This window comes from Notamacropus eugenii, chromosome 5 (assembly GCF_028372415.1).
Source record: "Notamacropus eugenii isolate mMacEug1 chromosome 5, mMacEug1.pri_v2, whole genome shotgun sequence".
NCBI lineage: Eukaryota > Metazoa > Chordata > Mammalia > Diprotodontia > Macropodidae > Notamacropus > Notamacropus eugenii.
Genome location: NC_092876.1, coordinates 209,348,631 through 209,370,276, shown reverse-complemented (window position 1 = coordinate 209,370,276; position 21,646 = coordinate 209,348,631). Strand labels below are relative to the sequence as shown.

The 21,646-nt window shown below is 38.3% G+C and overlaps 3 protein-coding genes across 11 annotated transcripts in view; 2 read left to right on the top strand and 1 right to left on the bottom strand.

Moving 5' to 3' along the window:
* The window catches only part of STAM2 (signal transducing adaptor molecule 2), a 49,017-nt gene extending 34,024 nt beyond the window's left edge, over positions 1-14,993 (top strand). For all 4 annotated transcript variants that reach the window (XM_072611959.1, XM_072611958.1, XM_072611961.1 and 1 more), the window contains exons 12-14: positions 5,770-5,923; positions 8,977-9,146; positions 12,223-14,993. In XM_072611959.1, the coding sequence (XP_072468060.1) occupies positions 5,770-5,923; positions 8,977-9,146; positions 12,223-12,451 (553 nt within the window). In that variant the 3' untranslated portion in view covers positions 12,452-14,993. The remainder of the gene's footprint in view (positions 1-5,769; positions 5,924-8,976; positions 9,147-12,222) is intronic.
* Positions 1,473-19,778, bottom strand: LOC140505713 (uncharacterized). Of its 2 annotated transcripts, XM_072611970.1 has the most exons (4): positions 19,646-19,778; positions 16,422-16,540; positions 5,898-5,986; positions 1,473-4,269 (listed from the first exon to the last, which is right to left on the bottom strand). In XM_072611970.1, exon 4 carries the CDS (start codon positions 3,718-3,720, stop codon positions 2,632-2,634), a length of 1,089 nt encoding a protein of 362 aa, XP_072468071.1. In that variant the 5' UTR covers positions 3,721-4,269; positions 5,898-5,986; positions 16,422-16,540; positions 19,646-19,778; the 3' UTR covers positions 1,473-2,631. The 2 variants fall into 2 exon arrangements, with proteins under 2 accessions (XP_072468071.1, XP_072468072.1); XM_072611971.1 differs by lacking the exon at positions 5,898-5,986.
* The window catches only part of CACNB4 (calcium voltage-gated channel auxiliary subunit beta 4), a 344,733-nt gene continuing 341,403 nt past the window's right edge, over positions 18,317-21,646 (top strand). For 2 of the 5 annotated variants that reach the window (XM_072611967.1, XM_072611966.1), the window contains exon 1: positions 19,387-19,743. Coding sequence is in view for 2 of the 5 variants with exons in the window: in XM_072611963.1 (XP_072468064.1) it covers positions 18,994-19,071; positions 19,660-19,743 (162 nt within the window). In the remaining 3 variants the exon portion in view is untranslated. The other 3 variants (XM_072611963.1, XM_072611964.1, XM_072611969.1) reach the window with 3 other exon arrangements.

The window sequence follows — 21,646 nt, the reverse complement described above, 5'->3', positions numbered from 1 at the left end:
GATATTGCTGGGTCAAAGGGTATGCACATTTTTGTAGCCCTTTGGGCATAGTTCCAAATTGCTCTCCAGAATGGTTGGATGCGCTCACAGCTCCACCAACAATGAATTAGTGTTCCAACTCTCCCACATCCTCTCCAGCATTTATCATTTTCTTGTTCTGTCATGTTTGCCAATCTTATAGGTGTGATGTGGTACCTCAGAGTTGTTTTGATTTGCATCTCTCTAACCAATAGTGATTTAGAGCATTTTTTCATATGATTATAGATAGCTTTAATTTCTTCCTCTGAAAATTGCCTGTTCATATCCTTTGACCATTTATCAATTGGGGAATGACTTGTATGATTATACATTTGGGTCAGTTCTCTATATATTCTAGAAATGAGGCCTTTATCCCCGAGCTTAGCTGTAAAAATTTTTTCCCAATTTACTACATCCCTCCGGATTTTGGTTGCATTGGGTTTGGTTGTGCAAAAACTTCTCAGTTTAATGTACTCAAAGTTATCCATTTTGCATTTCATAATGCATTCTATCTCTCCTTTAGTAAAGAATTCTTCCCTTCTCCATAGATCTGATAAATACACTATTCCTTGCTTCTCCAGTTTATTCATGGTATCAATCTTTATACCTAAATCATGTACCCATTTGGACTTTATTCTTGTGTACGGTGTCAGGTATGGGTCTATGCCTAATTTCCGCCACACTGTTATCCAGTTTTCCCAGCAATTTTTATCAAACAATGAGTTCTTATCCCAGAAGCTGGGGTCCTTGGGTTTATCAAACAGAAGGTTGCTATATTCCTTGCCTACTGCATCTTGAGTGCCAAGTCTATTCCACTTGTCTACCTCTCTGTTTCTTAGCCAATACCAAGTGGTTTTGATAATTGCTGCTTTATAGTACAGTTTAAGGTCTGGTAGCGCTAGGCCACCTTCCCAGGCATTTCTTTTCATTAGTCCCTTTGATATTCTGGACCTTTTGTTTTTCCAAATGAATTTTGATATTATTTTATCCAGCTCTAGAAAGTAATTGTCTGATAGTTTAATTGGTATGGCACTAAATAAGTATATTAATTTGGGTAGAATTGTCATTTTTATTATATTAGCACGGCCTACCCATGAGCAACTAATGTTTTTCCACTTACTTAAATCTGACTTTATTTGTGCAAAAAGTGTCTTGTAATTGTGTTCATATAGTCCCTGGGTTTGTTTTGGCAGGTAGACTCCTAAGTATTTTATACTGTCTACCCTAACTTTAAATGGGATTTCTCTTTCTATCTCTTGCTGTTGAACTTTGTTGCTAATATATAGGAATGCAGAAGATTTGTGTGGGTTTATTTTGTACCCTGCAACTTTGCCAAAGTTGTTTATTAATTCAAGTAATTTTTTACTTGAATCTCTGGGATTCTCTAGGTAAATCATCATATCATCTGCAAAGAGTGATAACTTAGTTTCTTCTTTGGCTATTCTAATTCCTTGAATATCTTTATCTTGTCTAATTGCTACAGCTAACATTTCTAGTACCATATTGAATAATAGTGGTGATAATGGACAACCTTGTTTCACCCCTGATCTTATTGGGAATGCATCTAGCTTATCCCCATTGCATATAATGCTTGCTGAAGGTTTTAGATAGATACTGCTTATTATTTTATGGAAAGTTCCCTTTAACATTCATTTTCACAAAATTTTGGGTTCCAAATTTTCTCCCCTTTTATCCCGCCCCCCCCCCAAACACCAAGCATTCTAATTGCCCCTATGACTAATCTGCTTTCTCTTCTATCATCCCTCTCTGCCCTTGTCTCCATCTTCTCTTTTGTCCTGTAGGGCCAGATAGCTTTCTATACCCCTTTACCTGTATTTCTTATTTCCTAGTGGTAAGAACATTACAGTTGATCCTAACACTTTGAGTTCCAACTTCTTTACCTCCCTCCCTCTCCACCCCTTCCCTTTGGAAGGCAAGCAATTCAATATAGGCCAAATCTGTGTAGTTTTGCAAATGACTTCCATAATAGTTGTGTTGTATAGGACTAACTATATTTCCCTCCATCCTCTCCTGTCCCCCATTACTTCTATTCTCTTTTGATCCTGTCCCTCCCCATGAGTGTCAACCTCAAATTGCACTCTCCTCCCCATGCCCTCCCTTCTATCATCCCCCCCACCCTGCTTATCCCCTTATCCCCCACTTTCCTGTATTGTAAGATAGGTTTTCATACCAAAATGAGTGTGCATTTTATTCTTTCCTTTAGTGGAATGTGATGAGAGTAGACTTCATGTATTTCTCTCACCTCCCCTCTTTATCCCTCCACTAATGAGTCTTTTGCTTGCCTCTTTTATGAGAGATAATTTGCCCCATTCCATTTCTCCCTTTCTCCTCCCAATATATTTCTCTCTCACTGCTTGATTTCATTTTTTTAAGATATGATCCCATCCTCTTCAATTCACTCTGTGCACTCTGTCTCTATGTGTGTGTGTGTGCATGTGTGCATGTGTGTGTGTGTGTAATCCCACCCAGTACCCAGATACTGAAAAGTTTCAAGAGTTACAAATATTGTCTTTCCATGTAGGAATGTAAACAGTTCAATTTTAGTAAGTCCTTTATGACTTCTCTTTGCTGTTCACCTTTTCATGGTTCTCTTCATTCTTGTGTTTGAAAGTCAAATTTTCTTTTCAGCTCTGGTCTTTTCATCAAGAATGCTTGAAAGTCCTCAATTTCATTGAAACACCATTTTTTCCCCTGAAGTATTATACTCAGTTTTGCTGGGTAGGTGATTCTTGGTTTTAGTCCTAGTTCCTTTGACTTCTGGAATATCCTATTCCATGCCCTTCGATCCCTTAATGTAGAGGCTGCTAGATCTTGTGTTATCCTGATTGTATTTCCACAATACTTGAATTGTTTCTTTCTAGCTGCTTGCAATATTTTCTCCTTGACCTGGGAACTCTGGAATTTGGCCACAATGTTCCTAGGAGTTTCTCTTTTTGGATCTCTTTCAGGAGGTGTTCTGTGGATTCCTTGAATATTTATTTTGCCCTCTGGTTCTAGAATCTCAGGGCAGTTTTCCTTGATAATTTCATGAAAGATGATGTCTAGGCTCTTCTTTTGATCATGGCTTTCAGGTAGTCCCATAATTTTTAAATTGTCTCTCCTGGATCTATTTTCCAGGTCAGTTGTTTTTCCAATGAGATATTTCACATTATCTTCCATTTTTCCATTCTTCTGGCTTTGTTTTGTGATTTCTTGCTTTCTCATAAAGTCCTTAGCCTCCATCTGTGCCATTCTAATTTTGAAAGAACTATTTTCTTCAGTGAGCTTTTGAATCTCCTTTTCCATTTGGCTACTTCTGCTTTTGAAAGCATTCTTCTCCTCATTGGCTTTTTGAACCTCTTTTGCCAATTGAGTTAGTCTAGTTTTCAAGGTGTTATTTTCTTCAACATTTTTTTGGGTCTCCTTTAGCAGGGAGCTGATTTGCTGTTCATGCTTTGACTTCATGTCTCTCATTTCTCTTCCCAGCTTTTCCTCCACCTCTCTAACTTGATTTTCAAAATACTTTTTGAGCTCTTCCATGGCCTGAGCCCATTGGGTGGGCTGGGACACAGAAGCCTTGACTTCTGTGTCTTTGCCTGATGGTAAGCATTGTTCTTCCTCATCAGAAAGGAAGGGAGGAAATGCCAGTTCACCAAGAAAGTAACCTTCTATAGTCTTATTTCTTTTCCCTTTTCTGGGCATTTTCCCAGCCAGTGACTTGACCTCTGAATATTTTCCTCACACCCACCTCGCCTCCTGGTCCTCCCAGCCAGCGTTTGGGGTCTGAGATTCAAATGCTGCTTCCAGCCTTAGGGCTTTTGGCGGGGGCAGGGCTGCTATTCAGTGTGAGATTAAGTTCAGATGCTCAGGTTGGGGCAGGGCTGCCTCTGGGGCTCAGTTCCCTCAGGGGGTTTATGCAGAGACCTTCAACAATGGATCCAGGCTCCTGCCTGCTTGGGGAGCCCCGGTCTGCTGCCGCCCCTCAGCTTCTGTCTCCCGAGGGGGCCCGAGCCATGGGGGCACCCCACTCCCTGCTCGACCCGCCAAAGAGACTCTCTCACCGACCCCCGTCACCTGTGGGTGGAGGGACTTGTGTGGCCGCTGGAGATCCCGTCCCTGAAGCCCGCTCGGATCTGTTCCTCTCGGTGCCACGGCCGCGGCAGGTCTGGGCTAGGCTCCGCGTCTGCAGCGCGACGGACCTTTTGCGAGAGGTTTGCAGGTCCCTCTGGTGGATCATTCTTAATAAGATTTCTGGAGTTGAGAAAATAGCCATATGAGTTAGTTGCAAAAGAATTCCCTGAAACCCTTGCAATCTATGAAATTCACATATACTTGTGGAAATTCTGTCACGTCAGTTGTGATGGACACTAATGCCTTGCATGAAGGTAGCATGATGAGTTAACTTGGGTAGGATACCTAAATTAATTTACTTTTTTCTTTGCTTCAGAAGAAAGTAGACCAAAGTAGTTTTAATTATAAGGGAATGTGTGTGTGTGTGTGCACATTGGTGTTTGTGTTTGCACATGCATATATCTGACAAGATCTTGATTTGACCAAAATTTGTATTGAAATTGGAGTATTCATATAGGATTAGGCAAATCTTGGACTGCTTAAAGCCATTGTTAAAAAACTGAGGTGATAAATTCCATTGCAGAAATGTGAGGGTTTGTGAAAGCACAAAAGTTGATCATTTTAAGAATTGAAAATTTTTTTGGATTGCTTAGGTTATAATAATGTAAAGAAATATATCCTACTTTTACATTAAAATCAATGTTAAAAGGGAGCTGTTGCTATTTTTCCTAGAGTAAGAGAAGAGTTTGCCCCAAACAAACTGATAAGACTGGAATTGACTTTAATTAAGAATCAGAACTGTCTACATTTGAGGATTTGGTTACAGTAGGAATTTTTGGGTATTACCATTTCTCCACCACAAGAAAGAAGGAAAAAGAAACCTCTCACTATCCATGAATAACAAAGAATAGTTAGTAGATTCATTTGCTTAGGGTCTTATTTTCACCTGCATTATCAAAATTAATCCCTTCTTTTAGATGTGATGTTTTGTCTTCTTCATACCACCAATAGTTTTTTTAATAGTATTTTTTTTCCAATTATATGTATTGACAATTCTTAACATTCATATTTAGAAATTTTGAGTTCCCAATTTCTCCCCTGCCTCCTTTTCCTCCTCCCTGAAGTGGTAAGCAATTTGATATAGGTTATATATCACACCACTAATAATTATTAATAAAAAAAAGATGTATTTGAATTTCATAAATATGTTTTCATTTCACATGTATTTCATTTCATATGTAAGGTCAAGGCTCATTCTGTTCTGCCCTATACTGGGATCTGTAATCAAGACCAGGAAGTCTTTATTAAACCATCAAATCATCATTTTTTCTAATAAAATTGTTACCTAAAATCTGTTGTATACAGCATCAAATATTTGTGGTACAAGAAGTATGAACTGATTGCTGTCTTTTAAGAGTTTGCCGTGACATTATTAAATCATGTCTTCATCTAAATATTATGTTATGATAGGCTACAATTTTTAAGGCACAGAACGTTCTCCAGAATTAGATATTTTAAGAACTGAAAATTGTAGATGAGTTATTTTTTTCCCCTCATTTCCTTACTGACTCTTCTTTTAAGACTTTTTTAACTGTGCTAAGTTTTAAAAATAAATTGTCTAGCCGATGAAATAAGGCGATTCATAAAGTACGTTTTGTCCTTTTCTCCCCCCTAAAACAGGAAACATTCAGAATTATCTGAATTGAATGTAAAAGTCCTAGAAGCCTTGGAATTATACAACAAATTGGTGAATGAAGCACCTGTGTATTCAGTCTATTCAAAGCTCCATCCTCCACCACATTACCCACCTGCATTATCTGGTGTCCCGGTGCAAGTGAGTATACTTTGGGAGGGGGTCACTTATGTATCTGTTGTGGTATTTTGTTTTGGTTTTAGTCTGTAAATAAAGACCAAAATAAACAATAATAAACATTAAACTTGTTCACACAATGTGGAGTAAAAAATAAGTTTTGTGACTATAAAGTAATGAGGCTGATTTTACCAGCCATATAAAATAATTAACCCCTTTTTAAAGTCTTTTCAAACAAATAAGTTTAGTAGTTACATTCAAAGTGAGCTTGGATGGACAAAGTACACGTGGTTTTTTTTTTGTTGTTTTTTTTTAAATTATTTTTAAGTTCCAAGTCGTCTGTCTCCTTCCCCACCCCACTAGGGAAGACTACCATTTGACACAGACATAGAAATATGTACAACCATTCTTTCTCTAGAGGTAGATAGCATCTTCCTTCATAGGTCCTTTGTAGTTTATTTGAACATTTAGCTCATATTAACTTAGATATTTACAATTATTCTTTGAATAATGTTGCTGTTACTGTATCCAACAATTCCCTTGATTCTCATTTCACTCTTCATAGTTTCATGTAAGTCTTTCTAAAATCCGCCTGCTCATCATTTCTTACAGTGCAGTGGTTTTCCATTATAATCATATACCACAATTTGTTCAGCCATTCCCCAGATGACGGACCTCCCCTTAATTTCCAGTTCTTCGCCATCACAGAGAGAGTTGCTGTAAATATTTTGGAATATATAGGTTGCATGTTATTTTACCAAAACAAAAATGAAAGTCTCCTTCAGACACTAAGGAGAAAAGGTAGAGTGTGGGTACATAACTTAGGTGTGTTTTACATGACTATTAATTGTGTAGTGAAAAAAAATAGTTACTATGGGAACTGCCACATCATAGAAGATGTACTTAACCAATATGTCATGCCCTAAGTTTTTGAAAACGATGAAACGTTTATTATATTTATAGGTGGAAAAGAGTTCTGGGTGCAAAAGATAGCTGGAGTTTATTTGGTATCATAATTCTCTTTCAAAGATGATGCTTGCTGCTGTTAGAAAAATGGAACAAAACAGAGTTGTCTACACTGTTATTGGATAAAACTATATCATTTTTGTAACCATCAGTCCCTGAAAAGAAATATTTTTCAGTCTCCTACTAGCTTTGTGTTCAGTTTATAGTACTGGTTTTGTTTCCAGACTTTTCCAAGCACAAATCATTTTATTAAAGACAACCTTCTATGATTTTGATTTGCCACATTACCCTGTAAAAGCTACTGTTCCTCCTTCATAATGCATTCCAGGACAGTTACTGCAAAAGAATATAGAGATGCTCAAAGGGCCCTGTTATTTGACTACCTTCACCTGTGTATTCTAATTTTTAAAATACATACATACATGTTTATTTCTGTATGAAAAGCAGTTGAGGTAACACTGTTAATTATGTTATTAGGGTGTGTATATATGTGTGCATATATACACACATACAAACATAAACACATATACATACACATACATACATCTGCACATACATACACATGCACACACTATATGGAGATATAATTTCAGCTTGCTCTGGAAGGGCTGTTGAATGATTGCTGTGGAAATGATGTAGTTGCACTTAAAGATTTTCGTTTGGTATAAAAATGTAATTTGAACCAACATTAATCTTAAAAGTTAACAGTATTTTGCAGAGGTGCAGTCTGTTGTAGGAAGAATAGGCTAACTTAGGAAAAGGACCCATCTGTACAAGGATATTTAGAGCAGCTCTTTGCGGTGGCAAAGAACTGGAAACTGAGTGGCTGCCATCAATTGGGGAGTGACTGAACAAGTGAGGTATATGAATGTAATGGAATACTGTTGTTCTATAAAAAAATAATGAGCAGGCTGATTTGAAAGACTTACATGAACCAATGCTGAGTGAAGTGAGTAGAACCAGGAGATCATTGTACATGATAACAACAATATTATATGCTGGATGACTGTGAATGACTTAGCTATTTTCAGCTATACAGTGATCCAATACGATCCCAAAGGACTCATGATGGATAGTGCTATCTAGCTACAGAAAAAGAACTGACTGACTCCTTTTTTTACTTTTTTTGGTTTGAGTTTTCTTCCATAAAATAACTAATACATTTTACATGATTATCCTTGTATAACCTATATCAGATTGCTTACCATTTCAGTGAGGGAGGAGTATAGGAAGGAAGGAAGAGAATTTAGAACTCAAAATAAAAAAAGAAAAGTTAAAGATTGTTTTTTGTGTACTTGGGAAACAATAAAATATTTTAAAAATAGGTAAGTTTAGAATTGAAGGGAAGGAGAGTAGTACTTATTATTTGCTATTTATTAAGCACAGATACATATGCTGAATGCTTTATGCAACAGATAATCTCTTCCATCGAGTTTTTTCCTTTGAAAGTAGATTAACCAAAAAAACCAAAACCCAGAACAACTGTTTAGCCAAAATACCTTTTAGCTTAATTATTGCCAGTTTTAATAAAAGTAGAAACCTTTAACTTCAACTGTTACTTGTGCTGGTTGCTTTCATTTTAGATTGGGTGTCTAGTTAGTAGAAGAAAAGAAGGAAAAGGTCGGAGAGAAACCATCTATATGGATCTTCTCCCTATCTATAACTGATACCATTACTTTGTTAGCTTCTCCTTTGGAAGGGAGGTGCTGTGTGAGTCACAGCAGAGGCATTCGGTTGTAGTGGCACAAAGACTGAAAACAAGTGATGGTCCTTCTTTCTCCTCGAGGGAGTGTGCAGTTTTGTGTGGCTTGTCAGCAAGTCTTTTTTCTAATAAGAGGCAGCTTGGGTGGACTCTAGCAGAAAATACCTTCCAGCCCTCCATTTACAAAAAAAATCAACAATAAAACTAGGCATAGGCTTGGCACTAGGACTCGGAAGCTCCCCATTCAGGGAACCTACAAAATCAAATACCACATACTTCTGAGTAGGTAGGTTGATAGAAAAGACTTGAACTACCTACACTACTCCACTATTTCTATTTCGTTGATGTTCTTTTGGTTTAAATCACAATCCCAGAAGCCATTGAAAGAAGTTTTTTGTTTGGTTAATAGACATATCCTGGCCAACACCATGGTGGAAACTACATGGTTCAGGGCATTCATCAAGTCACCATTCCCCAAGGATATAGTCTGGGACCAGATCACATTGGCCCTCTGAGATCTCTGCCTCCAAATATAAATTCCTCAGTAACAACACAGCCTGCTCACACTCCATATTTAAGGTAAGTTTTTGACAAGATTAGTATTTTTCTCAAATAGATGAATTTCTAAGACTGTCAGAATTGAACTTTGTAGCTCCCCTCCCCCTTTATAATACAGTCCAATTGTTTGTGGTTTTTGTTTTGTTTTTAGCTTTTTATACGGATTTGTAATTACAGATTTGTGTTCTCTTTGTGAGCTGGTTCCCCTTGGTCAGTGTAGTTTACAGTCCTGGAACAGAACAAAATGCAATGTCCCTGTGAACATCCGGCCCGAGACCATGTCCTCTTCTTCAGCACTGTTCTTTAACCATCCTAAGTAATCAAGTATGGCATCTATAATGGCTGGTTGTTAGGAGCCAAAGAATCAAAAAGTAGTTAAACCACTTTTTCTTCTATTTCAATTCAAATTTCTTCATTTTTGTAGGCAAAATTTGGGGTAGATAAATTTTCCTTCCATGTACAGTACCCTAAAAATCAATAAGTCTTGATGCCTTAAATTAGAGAATTGCCTAAACTATTACCAAAATGTTAATTGTGTTGTCATTTGTGCAGATTATCTTGTGATTCTTTCCCTTAAGTTCTGTAATACTATATCCCCTGATTATTTTAAATTACTTTTTGGTGTTACTTTAAATACTCCAGTGCCTATTTGGGATTGCGTCTAAGATGAACTTTCATAATATTGGGCAGCACTGCAAACCTTCTGAAATGCATAAATAAATTGAAGTACAACCAGTAGTAGAGAAAACCTATTTTGGTTTTAGAATTTTTCATTTATCATGGGCATTCCTCAAGTCAGCACATCCAATCATAATCTTTCTACTGAGCTACAGCCCCAGCAATTGCCCACTGAACATCTCCCCTGGGACATCCCATAGGATCTAAAAGTCAGCATGTACAAATTGGAGCTTAGTATATTTTCTGCCAAACCCATGCTTTTTCCACACTTCCCTGTTTGCTTTGGGAGGGCCATTACACACTAATCATCTCATAGTAGAATTATCTTCAGCTCTTCGTTATCCAGTAGTTTTCTTACGGAGTCAGGTGACAAGTCTCATTAACATCTGCTGCATTCATACCCCTTCTCACCTCACACACACAGTCTCTGCCCTACCACAATAACATTTTAATTGGCTTCTCTACTTTCAGTCTTTCACCTTTGTAATCTGTGTGTATACACATAGCTCCCATGTTAAAATAACCCAAACACAGATCTGATATCATTCCTCCATCTGTCCCCAATTCAGAAAGCTACACTGACTCCCAATTGCTTCTAAAATTAAACAGAAAAATCAGCTTGGCATTTAAAGGCCTCCACAATCTGACTCCTGTTTACCTTTCTTGTCTTACTGCATACTATCTGTTGTGGTCAGACTGGCCTTTTAGCCATTTTTCTGGTACACAGTGTTCTTTTCCTGCCTTTGTGCCTTTGCATATGTGGGTTACTATGCACTGCTAGAATCCCTAACATCTTTTAAAGCACAGCTCAGGTATCATCTTCTTCATAACACCGTTATTGATTTCCCTTTCTCCCTTCCACCCCCCCCCCCCCAATGTTAACACTCTCTCCCTCTGGGGAAATTACTTTGTATTTAGTGAAGTATATATTGTATTTACTTTGTATTTGTATTTACAAAAGTATATATTATATCCTGCTTCATATGTCACATCCTCAGGAGAACATAAGCTACATGAGGACAGGGACATTTTGTCTGTCTCCTTAGAAACTTGTACAGTGCCTTGCTCATAAAAGGCCCCTAATAACTGCCTTTGTTGAAGTGAATTGTGAAATTGATTTAATATATTGAACAACTACTGTATCCACAGTATTGTACTAGTTGCTGTTGGGATAGCAAGGCTGTGTCACATGTTAGTCTCTGCCCACAGTTTATATTTGGGAGATTAGACCTGTACCTGTAACTATAATAATATAACATAAATTGTGATAAGTGCTACTGAACTGATACTGAAAAAAAGTGCTCCGATAGGTCAAAAGGAGAGATTACTTTCTTGGGTTGGGTGGGGGAGAAGTATTCTCAAAGGACAAAATGTGGAGTAATGGAAAGACCATAAAACTATACAAAATCAAAGTCCTTGGGGCTGATACTGACTCTGCCTTTTACTAGTTGTGGACTTGGGCAAGCCATATTACGTTTTTGGAGCTCACATCCATCTATGACCTGACAAGAGTTGGACTAGATCTCTAAAGTCCTAGTTCTTAACAGGGGTGGTTCTATGAAGTATGAAGCCCATATTCTAGTTTTAGGGGTGATTTTTTTTTTTTATCAGATTTCTTTTTTGTATCACTGTATGATGTAGTCCCCTGGCCATGGCCATCCTTAGAAGATTGTGAAACTTAGTCCTGTCTTAAGTAGTTTGGTGCTGGGAACAGGTATTAAAACCTTTGTCTACCACAGAAAACATTTATATGCCAGAGAAATAGAGATAAAGTAGGTATGGGGGAGGCTCTTCATGAGCTGATTGTATTTAAGATCTTAAGGCCTTTTTTTTTTAAAGCCACTTCCTCCTCCTGAGACCAAAATCAGAGCTAATAGAATGATACTGTAGTTGCATGGCTTGGCTTTCTAAGTTATTAAGATCATTGGAGGAAAAAAAATTACATATCTTTTGTCTTTTCTTAATTCCTTTTTTTCCTTTTGCATATTAAAATTTGTGTTTTTAGTAACTGGCATCCAGAATAAAGAGTCCATTGTTCTCATATAGGAATAATTAACTTTTAGAACAAAATGCTTGTTGAGTTTTGAAAGCTAAATCATTGAAAAGTAACAATGAGTGCTTAAATTAGAAGAAACTTCAGAGGTTATTGGAAAACATCTACCTAGTCCATCCCCTCATTATAGTTGTGAAAACTGAGGTCTTGAAAAGGGAAGTGATTTGTCCAAGCCCACAGCTTTTGGATATCTGAACTGGCAGTGAAAGCCAGGTCTCCTGACACCGTCCAATGCTCTGTTTCTATACCATACTGCAAAATGATAGACTATTTTGTTAAAATGATCTTTCTGCCTGGAATTTTGTATAAGAAAACAACTTGTTCTTAGTGAAATAGTTAATTGTTTTTTTTCTGCTTTGTTTTCAGTACTGGAGTAGATACAGTTTCCAATCCCAGATATATGAACCAGAACTCTACCCTTCAATCAGCTAGTCTTCCAGCTTCTTACACACAGCAGATGGGAATGTCTGTGGATATGTCATCTTATCAGAACACTACATCCAGTTTGCCTCAAGTAGCAGGCTTGCCTGTGACAGTTCCAGCTCATTCAGTTGCACAACAGCAAACAAATTATCATCAGCAACCTCTCCTTTAAAAAGCAGATCAGGCATAGTCTTGAAAACATTCATAAGTATGTTGCTCAACCCTTGTGATTTGAGTCATCTAAGAATGATATAAAAATACAACCATTTTTCTCTCAACTCAGAAGGACCATGAGTAAAGCACAAAAATCTCAGTTACTTCCCCACCCCCCTGACATGAAGCAATTTTTGAAGTACTGGTTATGTTAGACTATTTTTTCAGAGGTGGCTTAAAGATAATTTGAGTTAGTTTACTCTAGCTTAAAGAGTTTCATATAGATTTTCTTAACAAGTACTGAGTAGTCTTTTGAACATTAGCCAGTCTTTTTTTTTTCTTCTTCTAGCATTGTCAGTCTGACATGCTTAAAAAAATGCTTTCTTTTCAAAATGTACTTGGGAGGCTACTTTGATCTATTTAAATAATATTTTGTTTGAGTATTGTGGTTTAGCATTTTCCACATTCTTACTCCAAAATTTGAACATCTTTTCATTGAAAGCATCTGCCTTAGCTACTTGGCAGTTTTGTTTGCGCTACTGAAAATTTGGCTTTGACTGTACTAGTAACATCATTATCTGTTGAAGCAAACCTGAATTGGGAGATGAAAATTGTTTTACAGTATGAGGACCATTGTAAATAGAAAAATGTGAAAGGAACACTTAGTTCTGAAGAACAGCCCTACCAACAGTAGGCTAAAGAGTACCCCTAAATCTTGTTTCTCTTTGCTAGGGAAAAGCATTTAATTTCCTCCTGGGTCCATAGAGTGGAGAATTGTCATAATGGCTTTTTTTGGCCAATAAAGCCATTCCCTCACGAAGACCTTACCTAATTTTATGCCCTCTCTGCCGTATGGATTTCTCTTGCATGTTAAGTGTCCGTAATTCTTTAAAAGGAGCTTGACATGGATTAGAAACTTCTCATGGAGAGAAAATCAGGCTCCCTGATAACTATCTTGGTGTCAAGGGACTCTAATCATTTGAAGTGTTGTATGTTAAGCATGGCATGTGCCCTCTGTTTAATGTGTTTTAACCTTTCAAAATGTGGTTTAAGTATCATCGTTATGTCACTTTTGTCACCCCATTAAAATATTGGATGTTACTTTTAATTCATCATTCTGAACACATGGAGTGATAGCATGCAGTGGATTAACAAATAAACTACCAAGACAGTTTTCTGGAAACCTAAATTTTAGGTGGTTTTATAGTGTTCGTAGTTCCTATAGACTATAGGAGTTGGGTAATATATTTCAAGAACGTGGGGGTTTTTGTCCCTTCTGAAAATTTGCACACTACTTTCTCATTTAACAGCTTCTTCACATGACACAAAATAGAAAATAACCATAAATATGATTATGAATAACTGATGTTTACACTGGGGAAAAATAATGGTCATAACTTTAGTAATAAAAATAGTTATTTGCATGGAAACAAGATTTCTATATGTGATTTTTACATACATAATCCTTTCTACCAAAAATTATTTGGTGGTAATTCACCAAACTTTCTTGTTGTTGTTTATCTAGCTAAAGGAATTATTTAGTAATGTGCTCCTTTTTCAAAATGACTATATCCTGGAACAAAAGAGATCAATACTTGGTTTACATTCAGAGGGAAACAAAAAAGGCAAATTAGTATTTGAAAGCCTACTCCAAATCATTGTCTTATTTTAGGTACACATAACTGGAAAGAAATGTTCAGTGTTTGTTGCCCCGTATTCTGACTTTCGTTCCATATTTTCTGTTCATGTGAAGTTAAATATATGTGTGTATCTACACACACGTATCCTAAAATGGCACCTTAACTTTTTGTTAACATTTTTTCTGTTTAAAAAAAAATAAACAGTTTATTTGAAAAGCTGCTGTTCTTAATATTTACTATTTGAAAACATGGAAGAACTTATACTTTTTCCAAACAATATTTAATAAAAGTTATTTTAGTGTTTATGTGTAAGTTCTTCATGTATGATTGTAATTTGGAATATCTGAATAAAGTTTAATCGAATATAGTCTTTGAGCCAGTATAGATACTACCCTATCCATTAAATTTGGATCATTCAAGTAAGAATTAAACTAATGCAGTTTTGGACTAATTTAGTTCTTTATAACATGTGAAATGTATATAAATATTGTATATGGGCATTTGTCTGTGGGATTTTATACATGTGCAGATGTATTTACTTTCTCTTAAATTAAAAATAACAATTTTATATTTGGCATACCATTTCTTTTCTTATAATGTGTATTGTGTAAATCCACTTATCCAGTTTGTAGATAGTGTAAAAAAAGTTATTGTATCTGTCTTTACATGCTTTTTTGGTGTTTATAGGCGTTATAGGGATTTTTCCCCTTCACGATCTTATGTATTGTATTTATTTTAAGTCCTGTTCATAATTAAATGTTTGCTGCCAAAGGAATTGTCTAACTTAAGATTTCTACATTAAGTACATACCTACTGTTTTATATCAGGAGTAAATAAATCGCTTCTGCTTTTTCATATGCAACCTTGTTACATTAGAAAGAATTCCTGAAACTTTATAATAAAATTAATTTTATTAATGTATATAATTTGTTCCTGGGTGTTAAAATAACTAAAACTGGGTATGTGTTCTTCCATTTTGGATAATTTGAAACCTGAAAATTTTAACTTGGCAGTTTATACAATTACCTAAACATATGTGATATTCCGTTTTTAACTTCAAGTATAAGTCAATTTATACTATTTGGCCACTTGTATCATACGTATTCTAGACAGAAATTCTAGTAATCAGATTTTTTGAGGCCACTTAATTAGAAAACTATCATTTAAAAGCTGTGGACTTTTTTTTTCTGTTTCTTAGTTGTTGCTTATTAAGGGACATAAATTTGAAAAGCTCCTGACAACGAAGGGAGTAATTCTTGACAATGTCGTTTTGGTGGGAAAGCTTATTTTTACAAATAATAAAACTGATCTGCCATCATTTGCTTTTGACAGAAGGGCGTTTTCCTGATGTTTCCTTGCACTAATACATTAGTAGTGTGTAATGGGATGAGGGCTGTGGAGGGGGTTCTGTATTACTTTATTAACTGAAAGTCAGCATATTTTCCCCCTGTTTGGGAAGTGAAGCATAAGAAAAATGGTTTATATGAATTTAGGTAAGCTAAATTTGAATTTGAAAATTATCAAACTTGAAGATTTAGAAAAAGAATGGTGATATTGCTCACATTTTATAGCATCTGTTTAGAGGACCCTTTGTTCCAGGTACCTCCACACCATTTGTTTCTTTTTTTAACATACCAAGAGGTTTGCATTTTTTTTTTTAGGTTTTTTATTTTAGTTACAGGAAGCAACCTACTCTGTTATTTTTGCTAACAGGAAAAAGATGACATTCAATTCAGCATTCATTTGCTGTTAATTATTAAACAGATACTGGACACTGAAGTAGAAAATGAAATAGCCCTGCCTTCAAAGAGCTTAATTCTACTCAGGGAGAACAGCATATACAGAAGTACATGCAAAATATATACTGTACCATTTAACTGTCCCTAATGACATACAGTTTACCTTAAAAAAGTACGACCACTTCAGAGTTAATAAGCAGAAATATATCAGGACTATTTTGACCCTTACCACAAAGAGTATATTTAGTGATGAGAATGATTTAAACAGTGAAAAAAGATGGTAAGTCATAAAATCTCTTACTTATTGTCTGCCTATCCTTTGCCACTGATCCATATCTTGTCTCCCTAACTAGTCTGTAAACTCTCTGAGATCAGGGAAGATGTCTCATGATACTGTTTGCCCAGGGTCAAAAATCAGTCAACAAGCATTTAAGTGGCTATTAAGTGCCAGGCACAGGGGTTGGTGATACAAATATGAAAGATGAAAGTCTTCCTCATAAGGAGCTTCTAATGAGGGAGGCAACAAGTACACATATAAGTATTTACAGAATAAATATAAAGAGAATAAAAGCAAAGTGTTTAAATACAAGGTAGTATAGAAAGAAGGTACCAGGAGTTGGGGGAAACGTCAGGAAGACTTCTTTGTAGAAGGTAGTGCTTGAGAGGAGTCTTCAAGGTGCAGAGGGATCCTTTGAGGTGAACCAGTATTTCAGGCATGGGGAATGGCACCTGTGAAGGCGTAGAGATGAGAGGTAGAATGTTGAGTGTCCAGAGAAACTCAGATCACCTGGGGTCTTGGGAAGGGGAAGAAATGCTCAATAAGGCTGGAAAGGTAGGTGGTTGTCAGGTTGTGCAAGGCTTTAAAAGCTAAATAGGGGAGCTGATATTTGATGCTAAAGGCAATAGGGAGCCATCAGAGTTGATTGAGTAGGAGAGTGACATGACTAGATTTGTTCTAAAGGAAAGTCACTTGGGCAGTTCTAAATTCTATGTGACTTCTCAATAAATAGTCACACAATTCAACAAATAGACACACAGTGCACACACAAGCAGCTTGGAGTAGTGGATACAGAATCTCATGTGAGGAAGATCCATCTGCCTTTGATACAGTTGTGTGACCCTGAATAAGTCATTTAACTTTCAGTGACTCAGGCAGCTCTCAAAGACTGTGATAAGTATTGAGAGTTTTCTCACAAGCAGATTCCCATAAATGAAATCACATTTATACATATTAATCACCATCCATATCCCGAATAATTTGTTACTAAGCTGTGAATTATGTTACTGTAATGAAGATTTGGTACATGCTGAGGCATTCACTAAGACTTTGTCACACTGTGTTGATGAAATTGGGGGTCATTAAATTACATTATAGTAAGCGATCCCACTGTAATGCAAAGAGAAAATATGCTTTTTTTTTAAAGGAACCTGGAGCCCTACTTTCTAGTTATGGATCTCCCACTAACTAGCTGTGTAACCTTGGATAAATCAATAAACTTCTGTAGACCTTAATCTCATCTGTAACATGAGGGATGCCCCATACCTAGTGTTTAGGTGGATAGAGTACCAGGCCTGAGGTCAGGAAGACTCATCTTCCTGAATTCAAATCTGACCTCAGACATTTACTAGCTGTTTAATCCTGGGCAAGTCACTTAACCCTGTTCGCCTCAGTTTCTTCATCTGTAAAATGAAGAGAAGGAAATGGCAAAGCACTCTAGAATCTGCCACTAAAACCCTAAATGGGGTCATGAGTTGGTGATGACTGAAAGGACTGAATAACAAGAAGTTCCTCTCCTCCCTTTGATACCCTGTGGCTCTGACTATTCAGGTAGACTAGGGTAATAGGAAGATATAGGAATGGACAGACAGATAATATGTGTAATTTGATCCATCAGTATAGCTACACAATTGTTAAAAAAAAAAAATGAAACAGTAATTCCATCAAGAAATCACAGATGGCAAGGTGAACAGTGAGAGCAAAGATGGAGTGGGTTAGTGATCTGAGCTACTATGTCTGCTTTAATGGATTTCCTATGTAATATTTATAGATTTGCAAGTCTATGAGAAAACAGAGCACGCAAAAAAAAAAATGTCTGGCTTTTTGTTACTTCTTTTTCTCTCCTTAGGATCCCTAGTTTATCTCCTTGCTTCCCACAGTTGCTAAGCATGTCGCCGCCTCCAATGCTTTTAATTTTAAGTAAAGCACAATTCTTTGTGCTTTGGGGACTAATTCAAGAATTAGACACTTAAAGGTTGCATATGCATTTTAGATAATTCTACACATTAGAAAATGGCCATCCTTGCATATAGTACACAAAGGCATGTGGCCAAGTGTTACTTTAGCTGGTTGAACATGACCTTCAAAACTCCTAGGACAACATGGTCTCATGCAGGGTTGGCTTCCCCATACAGGCTTAGGCTGGCAGCTTGTTCCATTGTTGCTTACTATGTTGAGTGACTTTTGGCTAGCAAGCCAGGCTTGCAAAAACAAAACAAATCAGTCAGACAAAAAAAAAATACACAAAAATCCATGCATCAGCAGAAAAGGCTGACGAGTGAAATCAGAGAAATCTTTTCCCCTTTTATACTTTCTGTATAGCAGACCACACACACACACACACACACACACACACACACACACACCTTTGCTCTCTCAGCTGTGTGCTACACTGCACCAGTCTCTATCTCTAAGTCCCTGATTCATGAAATATGTCTCCTTTGTCTCTCATGTAAAATTGTGCAGTATTTTTATCTCCCTCCCCCAACTCCATCTTCTGGAAAGCTCGGTTGTGCGGGTGGAGGTGGGGGGAGTCTGAACCTTTTTTTTTCCTGTAGGATCAGGCAGCAAAATCCTTGATGAAACTCCCTTCCCCTCTCCCTCTTCCCAACACATTGTGCCTCGAGTTTGTGCCACTTTCACCAGAGCCCAGCTGGCTTGGTGTGGGAGAAAGTGATTCTGTAGCTTTAAGGAGCTGCTCGAGCAAAGGTACCCCCGGAGGCGGGAGCCACAGCCCCGCGGGCAGGCTGGCGGGCAGGCTGGCAGGCAGGCTGGCAGCAGTGGTTGCTCTGGCTGCCGCCGCCGCTGCGCCCAGGGAAGTCACTACCCTCCTCTTCAGGTCTTGCCCCTGCCAAGCCCGCTGGCCAGAGTGAGTAGGGGCAGGCAGGCCATGCAGCTTTAAACCATGTCTCAGCTCTCGTCGTCGTCGTCCTCCTACACCCAGAGCGGGTCTGCAGACGGGCGGCACTCCCCCGGCTCGCAGGTACCTCCTCCTTCGCAAGCTTTCGGAACCACCTCCATCTGCTTCTTGGCATGCAGTACCCCAAGTCCTGCGAAGCAGCAGCAGCAGCAGCAGCCTCCGCTCCCTACCTCCTCTTTTGCCTCCTCCCCCTTTTCTCTTTCTCCTCCCTCTCTTCTCCCCTCCTTACCTTCTTCCCTCCCTCCCTCCTCCTCCTCCTTCTTTTCCTTCTCTCAGTCTCTCGCTCCAGCTAGAGGAGCCGGCTGGCCTCCCCCTGTCCGATGCTGGGAGCTCCTGAACCAGCTCCTTCGAATCTTTGTTAATGGATGTGGTGGGTGTTTGTGGTCCCCTTTTTCGTGTGGGGTGTGTGTGTGTGTGTGTGTGTGTGTGTGTGTGTGTGTGTGTGTGTGTGTGTGTGTGTGTGTGTGTGTGTTTCTTGGGGGGATACTTGGGCTCCGGGGTTGGGACCCGGAGCTGCCTGGGGCTGGTGCGGATTGGATGAATGAATGGTCAGCCCTCTCACTCCTTGGCCGGTGACCCTGCTGCTTTAGCCGCAGGTCCCTTTCCTAACCCAAGCCCTCACCCTCTTTTCTCTTACCTTGTCGAGTTCAGGTGGCCAGAGGCACCACGACCCGGAGGAGCAGGTTGAAGCGATCCGATGGCAGTACCACTTCGACCAGTTTCATCCTTAGACAGGTAGGAAAGAAGCGGGAAGGAGGGAGAGGAGGAGGAGAAGAAAGAGAACGAGGAGGAGGAGAAAGAGGAGGGAGAGAGAAGGCGAGAAAGAGGGAGCAGTGCTCCCGGCCCGGCAGTCGGGGCTCTCCAAACGGGGCGGGGGCGGGCTCCGAAGTGGAAGCCTCGCGGCCGCCTCCACGTGTAGGAAGGTGGCTGTCGGTCCTTCCCGCCCCCCCCAGGCAGACAACACAAACACACGCCCGCCTGGGGCTGGAGCTGTTTGGTTCTTTCTGGATTGGCTTTTGGAACTTCTCGTTCTCTTTTCCTTCTGCGATTCGCAATGTCTCCCCCTCCTCACTTCTCTCCCCAGTCCAATTCTTGTATCTTACGGTTTCAGGGAAGAATGTTTCTAATTCGGGAACTACATTTAGTCCACACTAGAGTTAGTTTTGTGTGTCGAAAGAGAAAGAGTTCAAAGGCTCAGGAAAGAAGGCAATTGAATGTTTTGAGGACTGTGAGCCCCAGAACTGGAAGAGTTTCTGTCTTCTCTTGGGTTTGGAAAAGCATCTTCGGAGGATGTGACCTCCCTTGACATTCAGAAAACAGTTGTGGACAGGGACCTCTTCTGATTTGGGTCATAGGCAGTCATCTGGGATGCTGAGGGATGTCTTTCATTTAGACCACTCAACCTAGGTCATGAGGGAGAACCAGAGAAGCTAATTTTCCTGAAAGTTTGTTCTCAGTTTAGGAAAGATTCTTTGCTCCCTTTTACTTAAAAAAAGGTTTTCAAATCTGGATAAAATTGTAGTAGGAGAAATCCGACGGACAGTTATCTTATTGATTAGAGTTTCTATTAGTACCTCTTGTCTTTTGGAATTGGAGTATGGACTGGGTTTATGATGTTTGTTATTGCCAGGGAAAATGAATGTTTAGAGTTTTTACTTTGGAGAACTGTCACTGTGTTCATTTTTATCATAAATATGTGGCAAATGAAACACTCCAGGAATGCCACATTTTTTGAAGAGACCATGTAAAGGTGAGTCACCTTGACTCCAGTGTAGCAGCTTTCATGATGTGTGCTCTGGAGTTACTGCAGGAATCTGGTCATCAGCACGAGGAGGCTCTTTATCCGTTGCTCTGCTGTGGATTGCTGACATGACCTTGGGAAGTTACATTTCCCCTTGGTCACTCAGTTTCTTGTGTGATGTGTTTCTAACTTAAGATTGTCAGTCAATTTCATTTTTTTAAAATTAGTCTCAAGTTGAAGGTGGCTGATCAACATTGCATACGTATGATATTAAAAAAATCAAATGGAAACTTTATCCTAAAGGTCATGTTTGAGGTTTATTTACAGATTACTTAAGTGTAACGCATCTGTTTTCTCAGAAACAGAGGTTTTATCATTCCACCATTTTTTAGCATTTAGATGTGCATTATGAGTCCTCAGTAGGTAAATACATTTTGGATTCACTTAGATATTTTCTCATTTTCATCATTTATTTATAAAAAAACGTAAATGTTCATTTTTGGAAAGAATTTGAGCGTTGAAAATATTTTGGTGCTTTCTGGTATTATTTTGTAGATGCCTATTTTTAGGAGTGTTTTATTGATGCAAACTGTTGGAAGCCCTAATTATACATCAGTGATACCTCTTTCATATTACCATGGCATCCCATGAACAATTTGGCTCAAACTTTCCTTTTTATCTGTATCTCGACTTCACTCACCCATAATTCTTCTATTGCAAGCTGCTGATTATAGCACAAAGATCAATATTCTTTCTCTGCTTCTGGTTTTCTCCCCCAAGTTTATTTAAAAAATACAAACAAACCCAAACTGCTGCTTATCAAATGATTTTCAGGCTAATTTTATCTGATATACATTTTATATTTCTGTCAAAGATATTTCAGCTATCTTTCTGGAA

What these genes read in the sequence shown, in the direction of transcription:
- LOC140505713 (XM_072611970.1), bottom strand. Translation starts at nt 3,720, where the DNA reads ATGCCCAGAAAAGGGAAAAGAAATAAGACTATAGAAGGTTACTTTCTT.